This window comes from Pavona decussata, unplaced genomic scaffold, assembly GCF_977016875.1.
Source record: "Pavona decussata unplaced genomic scaffold, jaPavDecu1.1 SCAFFOLD_170, whole genome shotgun sequence".
In the NCBI taxonomy this organism is placed as follows: domain Eukaryota; kingdom Metazoa; phylum Cnidaria; class Anthozoa; order Scleractinia; family Agariciidae; genus Pavona; species Pavona decussata.
In genome coordinates this window covers 1,013,755-1,036,001 of record NW_028145581.1, presented here as the reverse complement: position 1 = coordinate 1,036,001, position 22,247 = coordinate 1,013,755, and the positions used below count along the sequence as shown (strand labels likewise).

At 40.2% G+C, this 22,247-nt stretch overlaps 2 protein-coding genes across 2 annotated transcripts; both read left to right on the top strand.

The window, feature by feature from the left end:
- Positions 1–297: 297 nt before the first annotated feature.
- Positions 298–3,219, top strand: LOC146464030 (NACHT, LRR and PYD domains-containing protein 12-like). Its single transcript, XM_085083778.1, has 2 exons — positions 298–727; positions 1,271–3,219. Exons 1-2 carry the CDS (start codon positions 298–300, stop codon positions 3,217–3,219), a joined length of 2,379 nt encoding a protein of 792 aa, XP_084939904.1.
- Positions 3,220–8,223: 5,004 nt separating this feature from the next.
- LOC146464029 (uncharacterized) lies at positions 8,224–19,962 on the top strand. Its single transcript, XM_085083769.1, has 4 exons — positions 8,224–8,506; positions 10,598–11,201; positions 11,545–12,258; positions 15,602–19,962. Exons 1-4 carry the CDS (start codon positions 8,492–8,494, stop codon positions 18,706–18,708), a joined length of 4,440 nt encoding a protein of 1,479 aa, XP_084939895.1. The 5' UTR covers positions 8,224–8,491; the 3' UTR covers positions 18,709–19,962.
- The last annotated feature ends 2,285 nt before the right edge of the window (positions 19,963–22,247 follow it).

The window sequence follows — 22,247 nt, the reverse complement described above, 5'->3', positions numbered from 1 at the left end:
GCTGGCTAATACAAATAAGAACTCTAACTGAAACCACGTGTACAAGTAGATAGATGTCATGAAAAAATGTTAGACAATAATAATTTTTAACAACATTTTTGTAGGAAGGTCTCTCTGCATACAGGTAAGGTCATTTCTTTAAAGGACGTTTGCATGACCTGTATGAATCAGACGCCCTCAAAGTCGAGTTACCGGTAATTTCACTAACTTGAACGGCATTTATACTTGAATGAATTATTATCCTAGCAGTAATCGTACAATCCCATCTTTTTGTATGCTGTAGGGTGCCAGTTGTGTATGGGACATTCTGTGGACGGAGACCTTCTGACTTTAGTGCAACAAAATTTGAATGATCTCATCGACGACAGCAACAACATTAAGTCGGTACTGGATCAGCAAATCAAGCAGTTCGCCTCAGTTCAAAAACAGGTTGCCGTCCTTGAAGATTCGCAACTTTGCCACAGAACCAGGCTGGATGAACATGACGAAGCGTTGATGCAACAACAGGAAAAGCTTCAAGAGGTGGAGGAGACTCTGAAGAGACTTTTGCGTGGTCAGAAAGTCGTGAATGAACGACTATTGATACAAGTTCAAGCGTTACAAGAAGGACTTACCAGGACAGATGACAAAGTTGAGCTACTGGAGCAAGGCCTAACTGCAATGACAGACAAAGTAGAACACTTGGATCAAGAATTTCAAAGTCTAAAAGTAAAGAATAACAAACCAGGTTAGCTAACTAGAAAAAAAAAGGTATACGATGTTTTCCAGAAGAACCCGATTATTATGTGTTAATCAGTCACTGCTTGGGCAGGAAGTGAGTTGCAGAGCATTGGGCCACCACCTGTGGTCTAGGATGCTCTGCACCTTCTGTTCTTTCCTTTGCTGTCATGTAGTAATATTACGTGTCTAGCACTGTTCTCAGAATTCTGGCAGTCCCAGCACACACACGCTGCAAGAGCATCCCCAGCAGATTTAACTATTTACCAAGTCCTCCCGAGACTGTACCCAGTGCTTTAATGACAACTGGAATGACCAAGACTGATCGTCACTGAGTTCCAACGGTTATACAACGGTTGCCATGAAAGTACGTGCTATGTTGAGCACGAGATTATGGCTTTCTGCCTTGACGTTCTCTTTTAATTCTCCATCATAGCGTTCGTAAGGTGCTTCTTTACCGTTGAATACAGTTCTGTACAAAATAAAAGGCACGTACCTGTGTTTGAAATAATATACTATATTTATCTGTTCAATTATTATTAATATTTTTCAGAAGTTGATTACTACTCAGCGACATTAAAATCATCAATAGAAAGGCAAACAGAGTTGCAGCCCAAACTGTTGGACATTCCTACTGTAGCCAAGATGAAAACAGACCAAATATTTACTAATCTTGTCATGCAACATGGACGAAAGCCTATTAAAGACGGAGATGCCGTAAGAAGGGCACATCTGAAGCAGTATGGTCAAGTGAGCGGAACTCGAGTCAAACACTGTCAAGAATTGTTTATTCGCACCACCGAAGAAAAAGAGAATCCCAAATCCATACTTGTCACTGGAAAGGCAGGGATCGGAAAGACCTTGTTCTGTCAAAAGCTTTTTCGAGATTGGGCTAACGATAAGTTGTTTCTGTCACCAACAAACCCGCAAATTCCCAATTTTAAGTTTGCGTACTTGTTGACATTTCGTCAGTTGAATTTACTAGAGAAAGAGACTCTCACATTGAAAGAAATCTTAAACTGCTCCTCAATATTAGATGACCAATCAAATATCAACGACCCCCTTTTTGAATACATTGTTAAACACCCCGAAGAAGTTTTTATTATTCTCGACGGTTTTGACGAATTTTCCCAACAAGCTTATATCTCTGGCAATGCCCATGAAAGATATCCAAACAGCTGCCGAGAGAAAATGCCGGTAGCTGCACTATGTGCCAAGCTAATGAGAGGAAACCTTTTAGGAAAAGCTGTTGTTATGGTTACGTCAAGACCTGATGAATCTGACGGAATCTATGAAGTGCCCTTCCATCGAAAGGTGGAAATTACCGGGTTTTCTCAACAAGAGGTGAAAGAATACATTGAGAAGTATTTCGGAGAGAACGAAATCATGAAAAACACTGTACTGGAGCATATCGCGAAGAACGAGAATCTCATCAGTTTTGCTCACATTCCCGTGCTTTGTGCTCTGATGTGTTCATACATGGAGTACGTTCTAAAGGAATCAAAGAGTACTGAAGATCTACCCATCTCAGCAAGTGATCTCTATTTTGAAGTGTTCAACATTTTCAAGGAAAAACACAACAAAAACGAAGTTCCTCATTTTGACGAAACCTTTCTGGATGAACTGTCGAAGTTTGCAGCCGAGTTGCTTAAGGAGAAAAAGTTCCTTTTTGGCGAGGAAGAAATGAAAAAGTTTAGTTCCAAAGAAGTTGAAAGCCTGAGGAAAAGTGGTATTCTTCACTGCGGTCCTCCCTTCAGGGTGTCTTTTTCTCAAACAACAAAACATTTTAGTTTTACTCATTTAACTCTTCATGAATATTTAGCTGCTCGTTGGTTTGTAAAGAAGAGGGACATTCCTCCAGGAGAAACTGTATCCACAATGGTCATGCAGTTTATGGCCGGTATTCTGTCCAAAGAAAAAGACAAGGAGCTCATGGAAAGATTGCTTGAACAACTTTCACCAAACACCCGTCAGAGAAATCACCACCTTCTTCAAGCAAAATGTCTCTATGAATATCAGGACAAGGAATTTGCTAAAGATCACTACCGTCAACACCCTGTTCGCGATGAAGAGGTTTGTTTTATTGACATAAGTGACGCGGATTGTATTGCCATATCATTTTTTCTCGATACAATTAGTGCATTGAATGAAGAGGAGGCCAGCACAAAACACCAAACATTGCCGTCTGGAACGTCAACATTTGGCACCCTCAACTTGGGAATCGCTGACTCAGAAATGACACTTTCTGAGCAGAAGTCGTTCATGTCCATTAAGAGATTAATCATTGAAGCCAGCATGATATCATCTGGATTAAGACGGATCTCTGCATCGTTAGAAGAGGATTCTTGTTTCATCACCGAGCTAAGGCTGCAGATGTGTCAATTGAATAATGAATGTGTCGATTTTATTCAAGGATCATTGTGTAAAACGTTAACCAGTCTTTCTCTGTTAAATAATCAGATCACTGATCCCGGTGTTGTCAGGCTATTTAAAGCACTTTAACAGCCAAGCTGCAAAGTAACCACGCTACATTTGTTTGGTAATCAGATAACTGATGTCGGTGTTGCCAGTCTATGTGAAGCACTAAGACAGCCAAGCTGCAAAGTATCCACGCTAGATCTGGGTGGTAATCAGATCACTGATGACGCTGTTTCCAGTCTATGTGAGGCACTAAAACATTCAAACTGCAAGGTAATCACACTTTATCTGGATGAGAATCAGATCACTGATGCCGGTGTTGCTAGCCTGTATGGAGCACTTAAACAGCCAAGCTGTAAAGTGACCACACTAAGTCTGGGTCGTAATCAGATCACTGATGTCGGTGTTGCCAGTCTATGTGAAGCACTAAAACAGCCAAGCTGCAAAGTAACTACACTAAATCTGGGTCGTAATCAGATCACTGATGTCGGTGTTGCCAGTCTATGTGAAGCACTAAAGCAGCCAAGCTCTCAAGTGAGCAAACTAATGCTGTACTGGAACGCTAACAATAAGGAAAAGACTGTTCCTTTGCTTAAACAGTTACGACAATACAGACCACTAATTGAAGTAATTTGGTAGAAGGATATTACTGACTGCAAAACAGTGTTTTGTTCCATGAGTTCTGTTTCACTGGCACGGCCTAGCGAATTGATTTTTGGAAAGTTTAAAGTAATAAACAAGCAGTAAGGTTGTCTCGCATATTTGCCGTAGATAGGAAGGCATATATTCACCGTACCTCGACAAATTACTTAATAAAACGAGAAAAGGTAATGATAATCTGGAAAATCAGCCTGTCTCCAAGCATTACTTTTGTCTCTCTGCTCTTCAATGTTGTTGTGCTTCTCTAGTGAGAGATTGGCACCGAAAAGCCTAATACTCAAAGGTGGACAAGACAAACGAAATCTTTCGGAGTCGGCGAGGTAGCGTAACGGAAGAGCCACATATCAATATCACGTTATCTTGGACCAAAACTATTCAGTTAGCTCCATCGGGTCGGGAAAACGGTTTCGAAATCTGCGAGGCGAGAGTGGAATGCTGCTTATTAGGCCTTTATGGCTTTCTTGTTCTCATTTGTGATAAACTAAATGGAAAAACCGTATAAGAAGGCGAATTGTGCGCACAAGAACTTCCAGCTAAAAATTTGCAAAATTTGAGTGAAAACCGGTAACTGGGTCTGTGTGGAACACCTCAAATAAATAACCTCTGAATAAAAGCATGGGATCTTAATCAGCAATAAACTGTAGAGCAAACCAGGTAAAAACGAGCAAGGTCGAATTTACAGTTAGGGACATTCAAATATATTAATTCCTATATTTTGAAGAGACGGCCTTTCTTCTTCAGCATATTTAATTCGATTGCCAGACGTTCCGCGTTAGTACCATATCCTCACTGTATACTGATTAGCTCATCGCATAAGGTTAAGTTAAGGGAAGAGTCCGCGACTACTAAAGCAGTAGGCATGCAACGAGGATATACGCTGATCTTGTCAACCGCCATCAGGGAAGGTGGGTCGGTCGCGAAGTTGACTGCCGTTTCGACATACCAATGAACTGACACAAAGAACGCAAAGCATTACGACCACAACAAGCATGCGCGACCACGGGGGAAAGCAGTGAGAATAATTTTTAATTCGTTTTGCATATGAATTAGACGAGCGTAAGCCTTCTTTCTCTCTAAGTCCCTTTGCGTTGCACGTTCTCCACGCATGCACTTCGCGCATACAAACAATTCTCGCTTAAGAGAACATCGTCGCTTCCTCCAAAATCATCACGAACTTTCGAAACGTACACCTTTCTCAGAACATTTCAGCTTCTCTCGGCACTCTGTAAAAGACATCCAACTCATCCCTTTGAGACTAATACAGACCATCTGAGAGTCTGTAGGAAAGACTGTGAAGCCGACTTTCCAGCAGTGCCTCTCCCCCAGGCTTATCCCCAGGCATTATTATTTCTATTGCTTCCTCCTCCTCCTCCTTATTTCTATTGTAAAATAATATGACACTATTCTATGTTTTGGTTGATGTCATCTCTTCCGATTACGTCAACTGACCCCACAACCCGATGATGTCACTATTCTATTTTTAGATTATGATGTCATAGCTTCGGATGATGTCTGTCCTTCTGAGATCAAGGCAATAGGCTATGACGTGACAGCGTTAACGAGATTCCCCCTCAAAAAAGAAAACCAAACGGTGCATGCTATAAAACTTCTGTACGGGTAGGTTCCAGCCAAGGACCGAACCTTACCCTTTTTTACCATTTTTGAAAGAAAAGGTAACCCTTTTACATACCTTTCATATAAAATAGTATCCCTTTCACACTCGTACCGTAAAGAAACTGCAACTCTTTTCGTTGGATCTGTTCAAGATATTTTGATAGGGCTTAAATGACAGACGTCCCTATTCTCTAAACAACAAACAACTTTATTTACCCCAAACACTACAAAAAACATTTACAAAGTAACACTCAAATACTAGGTGTACTGGCTAGGTAGTTCAACTCATGCAGTCGCTACTCTTATATATAACTCGACCTGAAAAAGGTTAAATAAAGCGATTATTCCATTATTATATATAACAGTCTCTCTTTTTCTGAGAAGAATCCCTGGAGAACAGAGTTGAGGAAAAGTTTCACATCATGGCGGAGACTAAGACAGAACTTTCCTCCGGAATTATTAAAGTTCTTTCAGCTTTTTTAGAAAGAGAGAGGATTCCATCTTCCAAAGGTACAGGAGCAGGATAACTTTTGACCTTGAAAACAATCCACAATCCTGGCTAAAAGCTATGAAACGGTTTCAACTGAGCTGATCGCCTTTCACGGTTATCATTAAAACATCATTGAGTCAACACTGAGTGGAGGAGAGGGGTGTCTCAGAACTATTTGACCCGGATTGCAGCTTGGCAGCCGTCAAGAAACGTCTGACAGGTTTTGTCTAGCTATCCGGAGCTTGCAATGAAATCTAACATGGCGTATTTCGAGGTGAAACGTTTCCGATAGCAGCGCCGTTCGAATGCATGGAAAAATGGAAGAAGGGAATGGAAGAGCACCTTCCTTTTGGCGAAAAAGCGCACATTTGTATTGCCATGCTTGCTTGTCCTTTTGGGTCCACTTTTGTTCTTAATTGTATCAAAATTAGTTTAAAGTTTAGTCTCTACCGTAAGGCGTTAAACAGCTTAAAATTTATGTTTTCGATGTTACAGAGCCCAAAATTGTAAGCGTTTTAAGTGTTGTCGAGGTACTCCCATTCAGACCCTCTAGATCGAAGTCCTCACCAAACAACAAGTACTGTAACCTCGTTGTACAACTTTGGCGTAACCTGAAAACTCTGAAATCAAGTCTTATCTGTAAAAACATAATTCGTTCGAGGGACTATGGTCAAACCTGCAGTAAAAAGGAAACGACACTCTAGCTAAACCGGCATATGGCCGAAGAGAAGATTAAGCACAATTTTCTATCTCCGGCATTATATAATCCGCCGGCCTTGAAAGCTTGACCGATCCCGCATTTTAAAATTCATCATATATTGAGGCTAACCTCCCATCTTTGTCTAGCAACCAACCACCGGACTGCCATTATTCCAGAAGCAATTTTCCAGCATTCAATTCTCTGTGAAAAATGAAGCCAAGCCATACACTACTGAACGCCTTGATGCGAAAACAGTAATATAAAGACACCAGTGAAAGCAAGGGTCGCTTGTGAAAATTGTGAAAACAACACTTCGAAAGTGAAACCGGCGCGTTAATTATTATCGCATCAACGATTTAAGGTGGCTGAACACAGTTTGCGCGCGCTTTACAGATTCTGTAAGTGATGCTATTTAGCGCGCACTAGGGTTGTGGTACGCAAATACGGCGGTCGATAAAGTTATCTCTCAATTTCACATGAAATGGATAATAAAGTTAGTTTTGATCCTAAATAACTAAGTTTCTCGTTTCTGGACTCTTTTTCTTTTCTTTCCGAGCAAAAAAAAAAAAAACATTCACCAAGACCTTTCGCATGCTTTTTTTCTTTGCCATGAAACCCAAATACAACCACGCATGCGCATTTGACCAAAAAAATGCGACTGGTTGTTTTAGTGGAAATGAACTGTTTCCTAAGGAACCGCTCATTAGAATTCCCTGAAATTTGGCATGAAAATAGTTCCCTAAAAGCGGAACTTGCCTTCAAAGAGAAACCTACATCTAACAGAGGGTATCTTCACAAACCATTAAAATGCAAAATCAATATTTGCAGGAGATCTCTGTCAAAATTACATGAAAATAGTTCAACTGTGTCAGTATTTTGTGAGTTGTTCTGGATACAAAAAATGGCAAAAATCTAATGAGTACATTTTTAAAAAAATAAAGGAAACCTACTATTTATGGACGTTTTATAGTTCGCTGCGTTGCCATGGAAACGGTACTTAGCTCGACAAGACCCACGAAAATACATTCTTTCTTATTGGTCTTACACCATACCAATTTTGGGCATCCAGAAATACATAGTTTCCAAATAACGTCTTCTAACATCTGTACACTAAAATACTGTATTCGGCCACCTTAAGACAACTGAAAAGAAGTCGCACATCCGTCTTCTTTAGTGGTCAATAAATTGTATAAACTATTTGTAATAGATTATCAGAAGATTGTGTTCTAAGATAGAATGATCAAAAACCGCTTGAGTTGAGATCAGTTTTGTAGGTGATAGTTGACTTAACATGAAATAAAGTCACAAGTCAGATCAAGTTCAATTGATTGTCGTACAAGGATGAAAGAGCCATTCACAAAGGTTCTTACAACTGCTTCACAAAGAGATTCCTATCGTTTCCGATTCCTCGGTTGGCTGCAATAGTAATGAAGTTATTTAAAAACAAAGATGAGATTTAAATCTCACGTTCACTTTTGAGACGAAGTTTCTTTCTTGTGTAGTTAAGTTTCCGCCACAAAAACGAAACACGGTATAATTAGCTGTATCAGCAGAATTGGATAACAGTTTTCATGGTTACTATTGATAACATAACTGTTCCAAGCCTGTGAACTCCCACACACAGCGCTGTTTGAAAATTACTGGCGCATTATATGCTAATTTCAGTCGATTTCTAGTATCGCATCCAAAACTACGTTATTCACTTTGTTTTAGTTTGTTTGTGGTGTTTGTTTGTTTTCATTGAAAAGGAACAAAAATAACTACTTAACCTGTTCCCGGTAAGATCCAAACGTTTCATCGTTAAAGTGTCGAGCAAGTCTTCAGGTGCAGGCGGACAAGACGTAGCACAAGAATTACAACGCGCTCTTCGTGAGCAGCTCAGAAACTACAACATGCCCGCAAGTAAGGTAGGATAGCTGTATTGTTTTCGCCATGAGTGAATGGTTTACCGCTAAAATATATCGAATGGAAAGATCGACGGTGACTTTGTTCAAGTCCCGCTTTTTCGAAAAGGCGGTTAGCGTCTAAAGAAACTGTTGTACTGCATCGATGGGGAGTAGAAAGGAATGTTTGGTTTTATCAACACTGTTGATATCAGGTAATTTGGCCACCGTAAAATGATTCGAGTACTGACGTTTCGAGCGTAAAAACGCGCTATAGCGTTAGCCCTTTGTCAGAGTCAACACTTGACAGTCTTTTTAAGGTGGCCAAATTTACAATACCTCATCAACATTGCTGATAAAACAAAACATCCGCTTACGGGAAGACCGATTATCTGTAACAACCCGCGATCTCGACCTCAAATCTGTAATCAACTTTCAGAAGTTTAATTTTCTTTGGATTCTGCAGGACAACCAGCCGATCTCTGCTCAACTTGTTGTCAGTTTAAACTTTTCCTATCAAATCTTCAAAAAAAAGGCGAAGATGCAAAAATGTTCACTTGAACAAAATAAGTTGATCATTGCTTTAAGAGCAGCCACAGATCACTGCCATCCTCTTTAGAATCTTCACTCGCTAGTATATGATTTGTTGTGGTGGATCGCATTACGGTGTAAGAACCCATAACATTAAAACAAATTGTCATTTTTGTTAACTTTGGTTATTGTGTGTTTCCGTCTGTGATAAAGACTAAATGTTGGATAGTTAAGTAATCGGCTCGCGAAATTCCAAACATAAATACATTTTTCATGAGACCACTTTACATGCCAAATGTATGCCAGCGCTTTCCCGCGTTCCCGTTTATTAAGCAAATATTAAAGCAAGACTCTCACGTACAGTCAGTGTATAGTAGTTCCGTTCTCTAATAATTGTGCGTTTCGTGAGAGGTCGACGTAATCGATTCAAGGTAATTTGTTCGTTTCGAAACTTTGATACGAAAGCTTTTCGAAACTATGTTGATGATAAGTGATGGTCGACTGCGTATCTATTAATAATGTCTGAAACAAACTGGCGTCTCTGGGACAAAGTTGCTTTGGCGTATGGAATCAAACTTTCGAGCTTTAGACCGAAACGTGTTTGCATTTGTCTAAGATTGTTGGAAGCAAATTAGCGTTTATCGTAGGAGCTCAACATACAGATGAAAATCTTCTCATGCGTGATAAGATTAATATATATGTTAATTTCACTGAATTAATTTTGTGACAGTCTAAAAATATCTGCTTCTCATGGTTGTGGAATGCGAACTGCTTGATTGAATTGTAGCAAACGAAAACAACACTGAACACTTCATCGAGGAGACCATCAGCTACAAAAATCGTATAATTAGTAAACGTTTGTAACATTTTCCGACTTGGCTGGCCTTTCGCAGTATCACCAACGGGGAGCCACCGTATTTATTCGATTAACAGCCCTGGGCGTATATTTAATTTTGGGTTCATGAGGGTGGCCGCTTATTCTTTTTTCAATAAGCGAGGGCAATATTAAAGAATAACAAAACAAGGGACTGAACAATGGTTGGTAAAAAGGAGAACCAGCCATAGAAACCTGTCATTCAAAAGAAAAACTGACAATAGAGATTCTTGACATTTTAAAAACATTTACTTCGTTTTCGCTTGATAGTTAAATTGTACCAAAATAGTAACAATGTTGTCTCCTGTGTTCCCATATAGTTTTATTTACTTTTTAAAGACACATTTGTGTAAGCTAATATTTACAGATCGATGTGTTCGGATTCTTTAGGTGCTTATTTCAGTCACGAGCGGTTTAAGTGATTTTATTTTATCCCGCGAATTTACTAGCTGTTATTAGTTTTAGGAAATAGGTAGTTGTCACCTTTTCGTATTTTGGACGACATATTTACCCCTTCAATTCGATATCCACGGAAATGAACTATTGGGTGCCCCTGCTGTCCCCAATTTTCTGCAAAAAGTCATGTTTATACAACAGAGCAAAACTGAATCACAAGGGCCACACATCAATTAGAAAAATATACTAGTAGTACCGGGTGGTATACACATTCTTTGATTAATTTTTTCTTTTTATCCTTCCTTTTACTAAAGATGATGGTCTCTGATGAAGAGAAAAGATGGATTGTTGTAGGAATTGCTATGAACAAAGTTGCTGCTCCAGTTTTGCGAGATGTTATCAAAGCAGGAATGGACACTCATTATGACGACTTAGACAAACACCTGACCCCAAGCTGTACTCTGAAGACACTGACTTATCCTTACGCCAACACTGATCCACACCTTAAAAAACTGAGATTTCAGAACGTTAATAACAACAGTGTACTGCATGGCAGTGACAAAAAAAGCTACTGTTTTACTATCAATAGTTCAGTTGACCTGGCCAAAACATACCTGCCGAATCATCTTGCTATGTTTTCTGCCTTTGATGAGTCGATGGACATGACTGCCATCTTGAACTTGTTGGGAATTTCCTACTACCAACCAAAGGCTATTTTCTTCGCGCCCACGCAGACATCTGCTGATGTTGTCAGAAAAGATGTCCGAAACAAGTGGGGCCATTTTGATGTCAGTGAATGGTCTGACACCTTCTTCGATGATTGTTTTGCTAAGCTAGAAGCATTGGTGAGGAGTCTGGGCTTGACTACTGAGAAGGAGAAGAAGGCATTGGAAGATCTGTGTGACTGGCAAAGTAAAGGTATAGTAAGCGAACTCTTTTTGTTCAGTGTTAGCCTTTCCCTTGAACGCATGAAGAAAGCGATACTTCAATTAACAATTGAATGAACATACAAACGAACGAACGAAAGAACGAACGAACGAAAGAACGAGGCAATACACGGGCGAAGGTATCAATGTTTTCCTTAAGCATGCCCCATTAACTAAAGCTGACCTCCAAGAGGGGTGTGCCAATTACAATAAAACCGGCTTACACAAATAAGAACGTGTAATATAAGCAAAGTCGAGTTAATGTTACTGACTTGAACGGTATGAATACTTCAATATATTATGCTAACCATACAATCCCTTCATGTTGTATTCAGGGTGCCAATTGTGTATGGGACATGCGGTGGACGGACACCTTCTGACCTTAGTGCAAGAAAATGTCAATGATCTCATCGACGAGAGCAACAAAATTAAGTTGGTATTGGATCAGCAAATCAAGCAGTTCGCTTCTGTTCAAAATCAGGTTGCCGTCTTTGACGATTCGCAACTTTGCCACGGAACCAGGCTGGATGAACACGGCGAAGCGTTGATGCAACAACTGGAAAAGCTTCAAGAGGTGGAGGATACTCTGAACAGACTTTTGCGTAATCAGAAAGCCGTCAGCGAACGACTATCGATGCAAGATCAGGCGTTACAGGAAGGACTTGCCAAGACAGACGACAAAGTTGAGCAACTGGAGCAGGGCCTAACTGCAAGGACGGACAAGGTAGAACACAAAGTTGAGCAACTGGAGCAGGGCCTAACTGCAAGGACGGACAAGGTAGAACACAAAGTTGAGCAACTGGAGCAGGGCCTATCTGCAAGGACGGACAAGGTAGAACACAAAGTTGAGCAACTGGAGCAGGGCCTAACTACAAAGACAGACAAGGTAGAACACAAAGTTGAGCAACTGGAGCAGAGCCTAACCGCAAGGACGAACAAGGTGGAACACGAAGTTGAGAAACTGAAGCAGGGTCTAACTGCAAGGACAGACAACGTGAAACACTTGGATCAAGGAGCTGAAAGCCTTAAAATGAAGGATTTTAAATCAGGTTAGCTAACTAGGAAGAGACGTATATAGAGGTTTATCTCCAGAAGAACCTGTTTAATTTGTTTTTACAATTTCTGAAGATGAAACTACAAATATAGATATATCCTTTTCGATGGTTTTACATATAATACGCTCGGATTTTTGCAAGTTTGCGAAGTATTTTTCCCAGCCGCGAAGGGGCAAGGAAAAATACAAGCAATGAGCAGAATGTCCGCGCGTATTATATGTAAAACTATTGAATAAGGGATTTACTATTCCACTACAGAAAGATTTTGCTTTTATAGCTTTTTTTTTCTAGAAGGAGTGTTGAAATACACCCGGCATTATATAGCCTCCCACGCAGTCGTTTTTAGGTGACTCGTATTACCTCCTCCCCACATACGAGTCCCGGCCTAAAAACGACTGCGTGGGTATGTATCTGTCCATCAGTTTCGGCGCGTGCGAATAACATAAACAACACAAAAAGCCAGTGAAATGTCTTTGTCCGTATTCGTTCTGTTGTAAACCGGTCAAACCGGGCATTACAGTGTATTACGGTCTTATATTTTGCGCGTTCCTTGACTTTATTAGGTGAAATGACATAATAGTGGAAAAATAATAATAATTATGGTACCTAATAGTTCATTTCGGTGAATATCTGATCACCTCAGATAGGGATTAGTTTATACCAAGGTTAAAAAAACTTTGAGCTGCAGCTTTACCGAAGAGAACGTAAGATTCCTTTTAAACCCAAATTCGAATTTCTGAGCAATTTAACATATCGAAATGAATTGTTGGATTCCTCTGGTACTTTTCACTTATTTCAGTCAAATATAGGGGGATAATGCTGTTTCACAGGAGTTTGATGTCTTAATGAATTCAGTCGACTGTAAGCAAGCAAGCGGCAACCAAAATGAAAACAAACGATTCTACAAAAGGAGAAAGAACACAAATGCACAATCTGCGACTCGAACTCGGAACTATCAAGGAGTTCATATATATCTGATAATCTCTACATATTCATAGTATTGGAAGCGCTACAAGACATTTTTGAACATCGAAAAAAGATCCAAGACAGCGGACAAATGCGCCCATGATTAACGCACGACTATGCATTTTGATAACGCGTTCCTAGATAAGAGCCTGAAAATTTAAACGGGGTACATGACAGCTTATATTAGTAGATTTTTCAGAGATATGAAAATCGTGCAAGCCTGCAAACACAACGTTGACACAAGCCATTGCAGCTCCATTTGGAAGTTACATAGCCCGGACTCCACTTTCTAATTGCACTAGCGGCTAACAACTTTCATTCGTTCAAATTAACTTCTGGCCTCCGCTCCCCACAACACCAGCTTGAAAAAATGTTTGCTCGTACGTCGGTGATCACAAGGTAGCAAGTAATGAGCTTTTTCCCGGAACCTTTTGGGTAGATGAAGCTTTCATATTGCCATGTAGATCGACAAAGTTTTTACTTTTATGAAGCTCATTTTTATTCGATACAGAAATGCTCTTCTCTACAGGAACATGAGACGCACAAACAGTTTGTACATACATTCTGTTTTGAAATTGTGCTCATATGGCGCGCTCTCTGATTGATTAAGGTTACCAAAGGAGGAAAATTCAGGTATCCCACAATGCCTCGCTTCCAACTATATTATCAACTCGATGTTGATACGCGATCTCGCATTTGCGACGGGGATTCTCGGAGTGAACGCTGATCTGCCCTCTCCGTCGCCATTGCTTTACGTGAATTGCTTAGATTTAGACAGTCAGAGTTATGTCAATTCGTCAAACTTAGCCTGTTGTCGGGATGGGACACGTTAGTTTTCCAAAAGACTTACGAGAGTGGCTTGTTTGCTTGTTTGTGCGATCAGAAACATTGAACGGCCGCTTGCCACTCGACTCTTCTTCGACTTCTTCCATGCATTTACCGTTTGCTTGAATATCGACTTAAAAGAAAGCATTTATGTCACCACTTGATGTCCTTACACGAATAGAACCGAACAGAATCGTGCTTAAAGTACTGTTCATTTCGACCGGGAAAACGAGTGATCGCTCAAAAGCAGCATTATGCAGTTGTTTACATGTTTGGCGCCAATTTAGGCAAACTTCAGCGAACACAAATTCCTTCAAAACATGGGGACTTAAGGGGACCTTGAATAAAATTCAAAGGAGATACTATTCGAGCAACAACAGGCAAGATTTCACGCTAATGTAGCCAGGATTGTACTCGCTAGGGTCAAATTTGGGTCAAGCATTTGAGAGCCGCGAACGAATAAAGCGAGTCGATCATGCATACCACTCCAAACAATTGTATGTTTTTCTTTATTCTTAGGCAAATTAGCTGCAAAATTGTAGTGCAAGCTTGAATTTAATTGCCAAAGCAATACACAAAACGATTTAACTTACATTCTCAGATCCTGAATAAGGAAAAATAGCCACTTGAAATTCAGTTGATTTCGGACTGCGTGCTCGCCTTCGCATCGATACTTGACACCTTCTAGTCGATAATTTTTCGCGGAGACTCATGGGATACCTGATTTCTCCTCCGTTAAGGTTACCGTATACCTTTAGGGGGGTCCGGTTGCGTCCAAGCGATGTAGCGCGTCCGGCTTAAAACTGGTAGACACCTGAACCCTAATATCAAATTAAAGCTTATAGAGCTGGCTATCAAACTATTCACAGAATTTTGAAATAAAATTAATTTCCGAATATCTAGCACCGTTTTCTCAAATTATTTTTTTCACTTGGAGGAGACACTTTTTAAAGAGAGCTAAAACTCAAATGGAATTTGTTGGTTTGCTTTCAAATTTGAACAGTAGCTAGTTTAACATATAAACAACAAAAACATGACTGCGAATTTTGTCTTTAAAAATATTTTTCCCCGAGAGCGATTTTTGTACGATCACTCCACATTTTTTTTATCCTATTGCGAAAATGTTCTGTAACTTTTCACTCCAATTTAATATGGCAAAACAGACACGATTTTTTAGCTCTTTGGATCCGGAAACTGGGGAGCCGGAGCAAATAAAATTAGCGAAAACCAAACTTCGCTTTGACTTGTAGCTTTCAAAAGGTGATTCGGATCCTCGTATTCTGAGGTCGTGAAAAATTGGACAATCCATTTTATTTCAATATTCTTGGCACAGTTTGATAGCCAGACCTGTAAGCTTTAATTTGATAAAGGGGTTTAGCATTTACAGTTTAAACTGGACGCGCTACATCGCTTGGACGCGAGACACCCCTCAAGTTATACGGTAAGCTTAAATACAGTTCTCTGCACAACAGAAGGAATGTGCGTATTTTTTAAATGATATAATTTTTAATCTGTTAAATTATTATACTTTTCTATTGTTTTTCAGAAGTTAATTCCTACTCAGCAGCCTTGAAAGCATCAATAGAAAGACAAACAGAGTTGCAGCCCAAAGTATTGGATATTCCTACTGTCGCCAAGATGAAAACAGACGAAATATTTACTAATCTTGTCATGCAACATGGACGAAAGCGTATTAAAGACGGAGATGCCGAAAGAAGGGCACATCTGCAGCAGTATGGTCAAGCGAGCGGAACACGAGTCAAACACTGTCAAGAATTGTTTATTCGCACCACCGAAGAAAACGAAAATCCAAAATCCATTCTTGTCACTGGAAAGGCAGGCATCGGAAAGACCTTGTTCTGTCAAAAGCTTTTTCGAGATTGGGCTAACGATAAATTGTTTCTGTCACCAACAAACGCACAAATGCCCAGTTTTAAATTTGCGTACTTGTTGACATTTCGTCAGTTGAATTTACTAGAGAAAGAAACTCTTACCCTGAAAGAGATCTTAAACCGCTCCTCAATATTAGATGACCGATCAAATGTCAACGACTCGCTTTTTGAATACATTGTTAATCACCCCGAAGAAGTTTTCATTATTCTCGACGGTTTTGACGAATTTTCCCAGCAAGGTTATATCTCTGGCGATGCGCATGAAAGGTATCCAAACAGCTGTCGAGAGAAAATGCCGGTAGCTGCACTGTGTGCCAAACTAATGAGAGGAACAATTTTAGGAAAGGCTGCTGTTATGGTAACATCAAGACCTGATGAATCTGACAACATCAGTGGAATGCCCTTCGATCGGAAGGTGGAAATTATGGGGTTTTCTCAACGAGAAGTGAGAGAATACATTGAGAAATATTTCGGAGAGAACGAAATCACGAAAAACACTGTTTTGGAGCATATCACGAAGAACGAGGATCTCATCAGTTTTGGTCACATTCCCGTGCTTTGTGCTCTGATGTGTTCATACATGGAGTACGTTCTAAACAAATCAAAGAGTACTGATGATCTACCCATCTCAACAAGTGATCTCTATTTTGAAGTGTTCAACATTTTCGAAGAAAATCACAACAAAAGCGAAGTTCCTCATTTTGACGAACACTTTCTGGATGAACTGTCGAAGTTTGCTGCCGAGTTGCTTATTGAGAAAAAGTTTCTTTTTGGTGAGGAAGAAATGAAAAAGTTCAGTTCCAAAGAAGTTGAAAGCCTGCGTAAAAGCGGAATTCTTCATTGTGGTCCACCCTTTAGGGTGTCGTTTTCTAAAGCAACAAAACATTTTTGTTTTACTCACTTAACTCTTCAGGAATACTTAGCTGCCCGTTGGTTTGTAAAGAAGAGGAAAATTCCTCCAGGAGAAACAGTATCTACAATGGTCTCGCAGTTTATGGCTGGTATTCTGTCAAAAGAAAAAGACAAGGAGCTCATGGAAAGATTGCTTGAACAACTTTCATTAGACATCCGTCAGAGAAATCACCATCTTCTTCAAGCAAAATGTCTCTATGAATATCAGGACAAGGAATTCGCGAAAGATCACTACCGTCAACAAGGTGTTCTTGATGAAGAGGTTTGTTTTATTGACATAACTGACGCGGATTGTATTGCCATATCATTTTTTCTCGATGCAATTAGTGCATTGAATGAAGAGGAACCCAGCACAAGACACCAAACATTGCCGTCTGGAAAGCCGCCATTTGGCACCCTCAACTTGGGAATCGCTGACTCAGAAATGGCACTTTCTGAGCAGAAATCATTCATGTCCATTAAGAGTTTAATCATTGAAGGCAGCATGATATCATCTGGATTAAGACGGATCTCTGCATCGTTAGAAAAGGATTCTTGTTTCATCACCGAGCTAAGTCTGCAGTCGTGTCAACTGAATAATGAATGTGTACATTATATTCAAGGACGGCTGTGTAAAACGTTAACCAGTCTTTCTCTGTCAAATAATCAGATGACTGACGCTTGTTTTGTCAGCCTATGTGAAGCCCTAAAACAGCCAAGCAGCAAAGTCACCTCACTAGGTCTGAGTGCTAATCGGATCACTGATGTCGGTGTTGCCTGTCTTTGTGAAGCACTAATACAGCCAAGCTGCACAGTAACCACACTTGATCTGGGTGTTAATCAGATCACTGATCTCGGTGTTGCCATTATATGTAAAGCACTAAAACAGCCAAGCTGCAAAGTAACCACACTAGATCTGTGTGTTAATAAGATCACTGATGTCGGTGTTGCCAGACTATGTCAAGCACTAAAACAGCCGAGCAGCAAAGTAACCACACTACATCTGGATTATAATCCGATCACTGATGTCGGCGTTGCCAGTCTATGTGGAGCACTAAAACAGCCAAGTTGCAAAGTAACCACACTAGATCTGGGTAATAATAAAATCACTGACGTGGCAGTCGCCAATCTATGTGAAGCACTAAAACAACCAAGCTGCAAAGTAACCAAACTAGATCTGCATGGTAATCAGATCACTGATGTCGGTGTTGCCAATCTATGTGAAGCACTAAAACAGCCAAGCTGCAAAGTAACCACGCTACATCTGGGTCGTAATCAGATCACTGATGTCAGTGTTGCCAGTCTATGTGGAGCACTAAAACAGCCAAGCTGCAAAGTAACCACTCTTAATCTGGATTTTAGTCAGATCACTGATGCCGATGTTGCCAGTCTATGTGAAGCACTAAAACAGCCAAGCTGCAAGGTAACCACACTGCATCTTGGCGGTAATCAGATCACTGATGTCGGTGTTGCCAGTCTAAATGAAGCACTGGAACAGCCAAGCTGCAAAGTAGCAACACTGCATCTGGGTTGTAATAAGATCACGGACGCAGGTGTTTCCAGTCTATGTGAAGCACTAAAACAGCCAAGCTGCAAAGTAACCATGCTACATTTGTTTGGTAATCGGATCACTGATGTCGGTGTTGCCAGTCTATATGAAGTACTCAAACAGCCAAGCTGCAAAGTAAGCACCCTGTCTCTGGCTAATAACCAGATCACTAATGTCGGTGTTGCCAGTCTATGTGAAGCACTAAAACAGGCAGGCTGCAAAGTAACCACAATATTCCTGGATGGTAATCCGATCGAAAAGGATTTTTCTGTGCTAAATCAGGTACGACAACTCCGACCAGGTATTGAAGTACTTTTGTAGAAGGATATTACTGATTGCAAAACTTGCTTTTGCTCCATGAGCTCTGTTTCACCGGCACGACTTTCCGAATTGATTTTTGGAAAATGTAAACAAAGAATAAACAAGCAATTCATAACACAGTAGTAATATAGGGACCACTGAGGCCGGAAAAATGCTGAGGAAATGCTGAGGAAGAGCTGAGGGAAAGCTGAGGCATCTCATTACAGTGCTGAGGCATCTCATTACAAGTCTGAGGCATCTCATTACAATGCTGAGGCATCTCATTACAGTTCTGAGGCATATCATTACTGTCCGTTAGATAACATCATTATTTATTCTTACTACCAGGATTGGTTGTCTCTTTTCAAGGAGGCACTCTTATTGGTTATGTCTATGTCGATTGTTATGGAGGAATAAAACCGAACACACCAGCCAGGATGGTTCCAAATATCCTCCTTAAACCTACCAATAGCTTGACTGTAGACGAAGTGGAAAAAATCCAGCGCCAAAAGATAGCCAGTCTTGTCGGACATGTGTTTCAGCTCACTTACGCTGCAATGTTTGACCGACTTATCCACGAGGAAAAACTCAGTCGCTGTTACGGTTGCACTGCTCACCACCCGAGTCAAAGACAGCATTCCTGTCTAATGATGGATAACGAAGATGCATGGTTTTACTTCCACGATGAAGTGAGAGAGAAAATAGAACTCAGCAACGTCTTAAAAAAGGCTGAAGATGTCTGCTGTGCTCTTGGCTTCAAGCTAGCTAATTCGTGGGAAACGTACCTTAACGAGCTGCCAAAGTTTCCTTGGACCAGCATGTATCTCACGTCACTGGAATTTGAGGATTGTGGCGAGATCGTTCAAGCAAAGCAACTGCAAGATCGCATTCTGTATGTCATGTACTATGGTCCGAATGGTCTCAAAACAAACGATTTCAGTGGTATGGAAATTCGAGAAGATTATAATGCTGAGGAGGTTATGAATGTTGACACAATAGAAGTGCAATGTCCTGAAAACGTTTGCAGAAAACAAGAAGAACCACAAAAAGTCGCCATTGCTCCAAAAGGCAAACTCCTTTCAAATACGTTCTCAGCGAATTCACGACCAAAACTGCAAAGACAAAACGGGGTTATCGAGCAGTGATGAGGAAAATAGATGCTTTTTACTTGATTTGTGATACTCATACTGACAGTTTTCTTGAAAAACAATTTGATTGTATATTAGTGTTAAATTCATTTTCCGAGTCCTAATAAACCGTTGATGCGTAAACCTATCTATGTGTGGCTTTTTTTCTCCTATTTATCTCGAGGAAATGAAAAAGAAACTATTAAGTCTCAGCGTTTCACGCACCGTTAGTCAGTTAATTATGCGAGTTCGCAATCCCAAAGTTGCATACGAATTGGTTCAGCTCTGCTGGAAAAACCCCAAGGGGGTATCTTGACGTATTAGTATATAAACAATTTTATATAACTTAACAAGGATCAATTAAAACACGCGACTTATAATTGTTAGCAATAGAACCAGACAAGAGATACCGTTTTAAAAACTTTATTAAAAAAACAATGACAAAAAGAGTCAAATACACAGCGATTTGAAAAGAAACGGAATGAAAATGAATCATTTGACTGACTATTACAAGTCCGTTTTTTCCGGTCTATTTCGAGGAATAATAAATATTCCTTCCGTGTCTGCCCAATTTTCCTATGGCCTCTAAGCCAAGAGTTCGACTTTCTTTGTTTCTTGGGGTTTGTCTTGTTCTTTGCCGTCGGTCTTTTAGTTTTTGCTTTAAAAGAGGCTTCATTTCTCCGATATCTTGACAGTTTGTACACCGTTTCTTGTGTCTGTACTGGATTGTGATAGTGATTTTTTCCGGAATTATCCGCTTCACTTTCGTAAACGACGACTTTAACTTTAGGTTGCAGTTTTGCCTCTTGTAAATACTGTCTTCGCTGTATGTGGTCTAACTGGTGAACATCCGCGAGATGGTTAGCTAATCTGACAAGGTACTTCGCCCCGCACGATGGAATCGGACAGTTTCTGCAAACTCTCTTGTAAACCATGTTGACAGTTTGGCGACTGAACACAAATGATATCTTTTTCGCAAATAGTCAGGTTATATAGAGTGTCAGAAGGGCCAAACACTGGCCAGAAAAGCCATAACCAGGCCAAACACAATCCAGAAAGGTCATAGCCAGGCCTGAAAGGCCAAAACCACGCCAAAAGGGACAAAAGGAGACAAACGGGCCATTTCTAGTCATGTGTCTTAATTTTTTTTTTCAGATGCACTCGTGGGTGTCGCGCGTCGCGTCGCGTCTCAACTTTGGAATCATCATCTTTATTTAAACGTGTCATCACAAATAACAGTGTCTAATTAAAAAGTTTTTATCTTGCTTTAGTAATTCGTATTTCAAATTTCAGATTTCGTATTTATTGTACAAGTTTACTATTATCGTTATTATTTTCAAGTAATCAATTAACACACTTAAAGTTTGCTTGTTTACAGTTTTATTGAAATGCAACAATACAAAGGTCCAGAAAATGAAATATTCCATAACATTCATAGTAGGTTTAGTCTTGATCTTGTGGAATGGGCTGCTTTTCGTATAATCGATTTAGTAAGAATTTTCGCTAATAGATAGCAAGTTCCGTCGATTCCAACCAATCAAATCCTTCTGTGTCTTTAAGCTCTTTTTGAGTTTCATCACTGAAGGTGGGATCTTTATTGCATGCATCCACTGTAGATTCTCCAAGAGCACTTTTCTCAGCTCTTTTCTGTAAACAGGAACGAGAGCGTTCACGGCTTTACTACGAGCCACGTTTTCTGAATCTCCGTTTTCTTGGTATTGATTGATCAAAGCGTTAAGCTGGGTCTTGAGGCGGTTCTCAGCTTCATCAAAAATGCGTGACCACCGCTCTAAGTTTTCTGTTTCTTCTTCTTGTGAAGACTCCGTTCCTTGACTAGAGACTTCGCTTTCTTGGGAGAAATCGCTTTCTTGAGAGAAATTGCTTTCTTCACTGTCTTGCACCTTGTTGCAGGTATTAGGTATAGTTTGTGCTCGTCATCTTTGGTTTGATCCGAACGCGTTCTGGCAGGAAACTAAACTTCAGAAACTAACGCGTCTCTTTTACAGAAAATCGGTTAAGACAGGGCTACTAAGCGTTCTCCTTCATAAATAAAAGAAGATCAGACGGACCATAACCAGGCCAAACACAGGCCCGAAAGGCCATAACCAGGCCTGAAAGGCGAAAGCCACGCCAAAAGGGACAAAAGGAGACAAACGGGCCATTTCTAGTCATGTGTCTTTATTTTTCTCAGACACACGCGTGGGTGTCGCGCGTCGTTTATTTTTAATTGTCCTGATAAGCCTTCTGTGATAATTCCCTTGTTCCGGTTCAGAGTTTTGAAACAGGTCGCTAGTAGTTTCCGATATTCTATTTCAATATCACTATTCCACGCTTTTTCGAGGGTGTTTGGGGTTCCAACAGTAAACTTGCTGGCCATGTTGTTAAGGAACTGACGGTCTGAGAATCAAAGTGGATGAAGATTTCGCATAAAAT

Coding starts and splice junctions, on each gene's coding strand:
- LOC146464030 (XM_085083778.1), top strand. CDS start 298: ATGGGACATTCTGTGGACGGAGACCTTCTGACTTTAGTGCAACAAAAT. Junction 728..1,270: donor AGTAAAGAATAACAAACCAG/GTTAGCTAACTA, acceptor AATATTTTTCAG/AAGTTGATTACTACTCAGCG.
- LOC146464029 (XM_085083769.1), top strand. Junction 11,202..11,544: donor GTGTGACTGGCAAAGTAAAG/GTATAGTAAGCG, acceptor TGTTGTATTCAG/GGTGCCAATTGTGTATGGGA. Junction 12,259..15,601: donor AATGAAGGATTTTAAATCAG/GTTAGCTAACTA, acceptor ATTGTTTTTCAG/AAGTTAATTCCTACTCAGCA.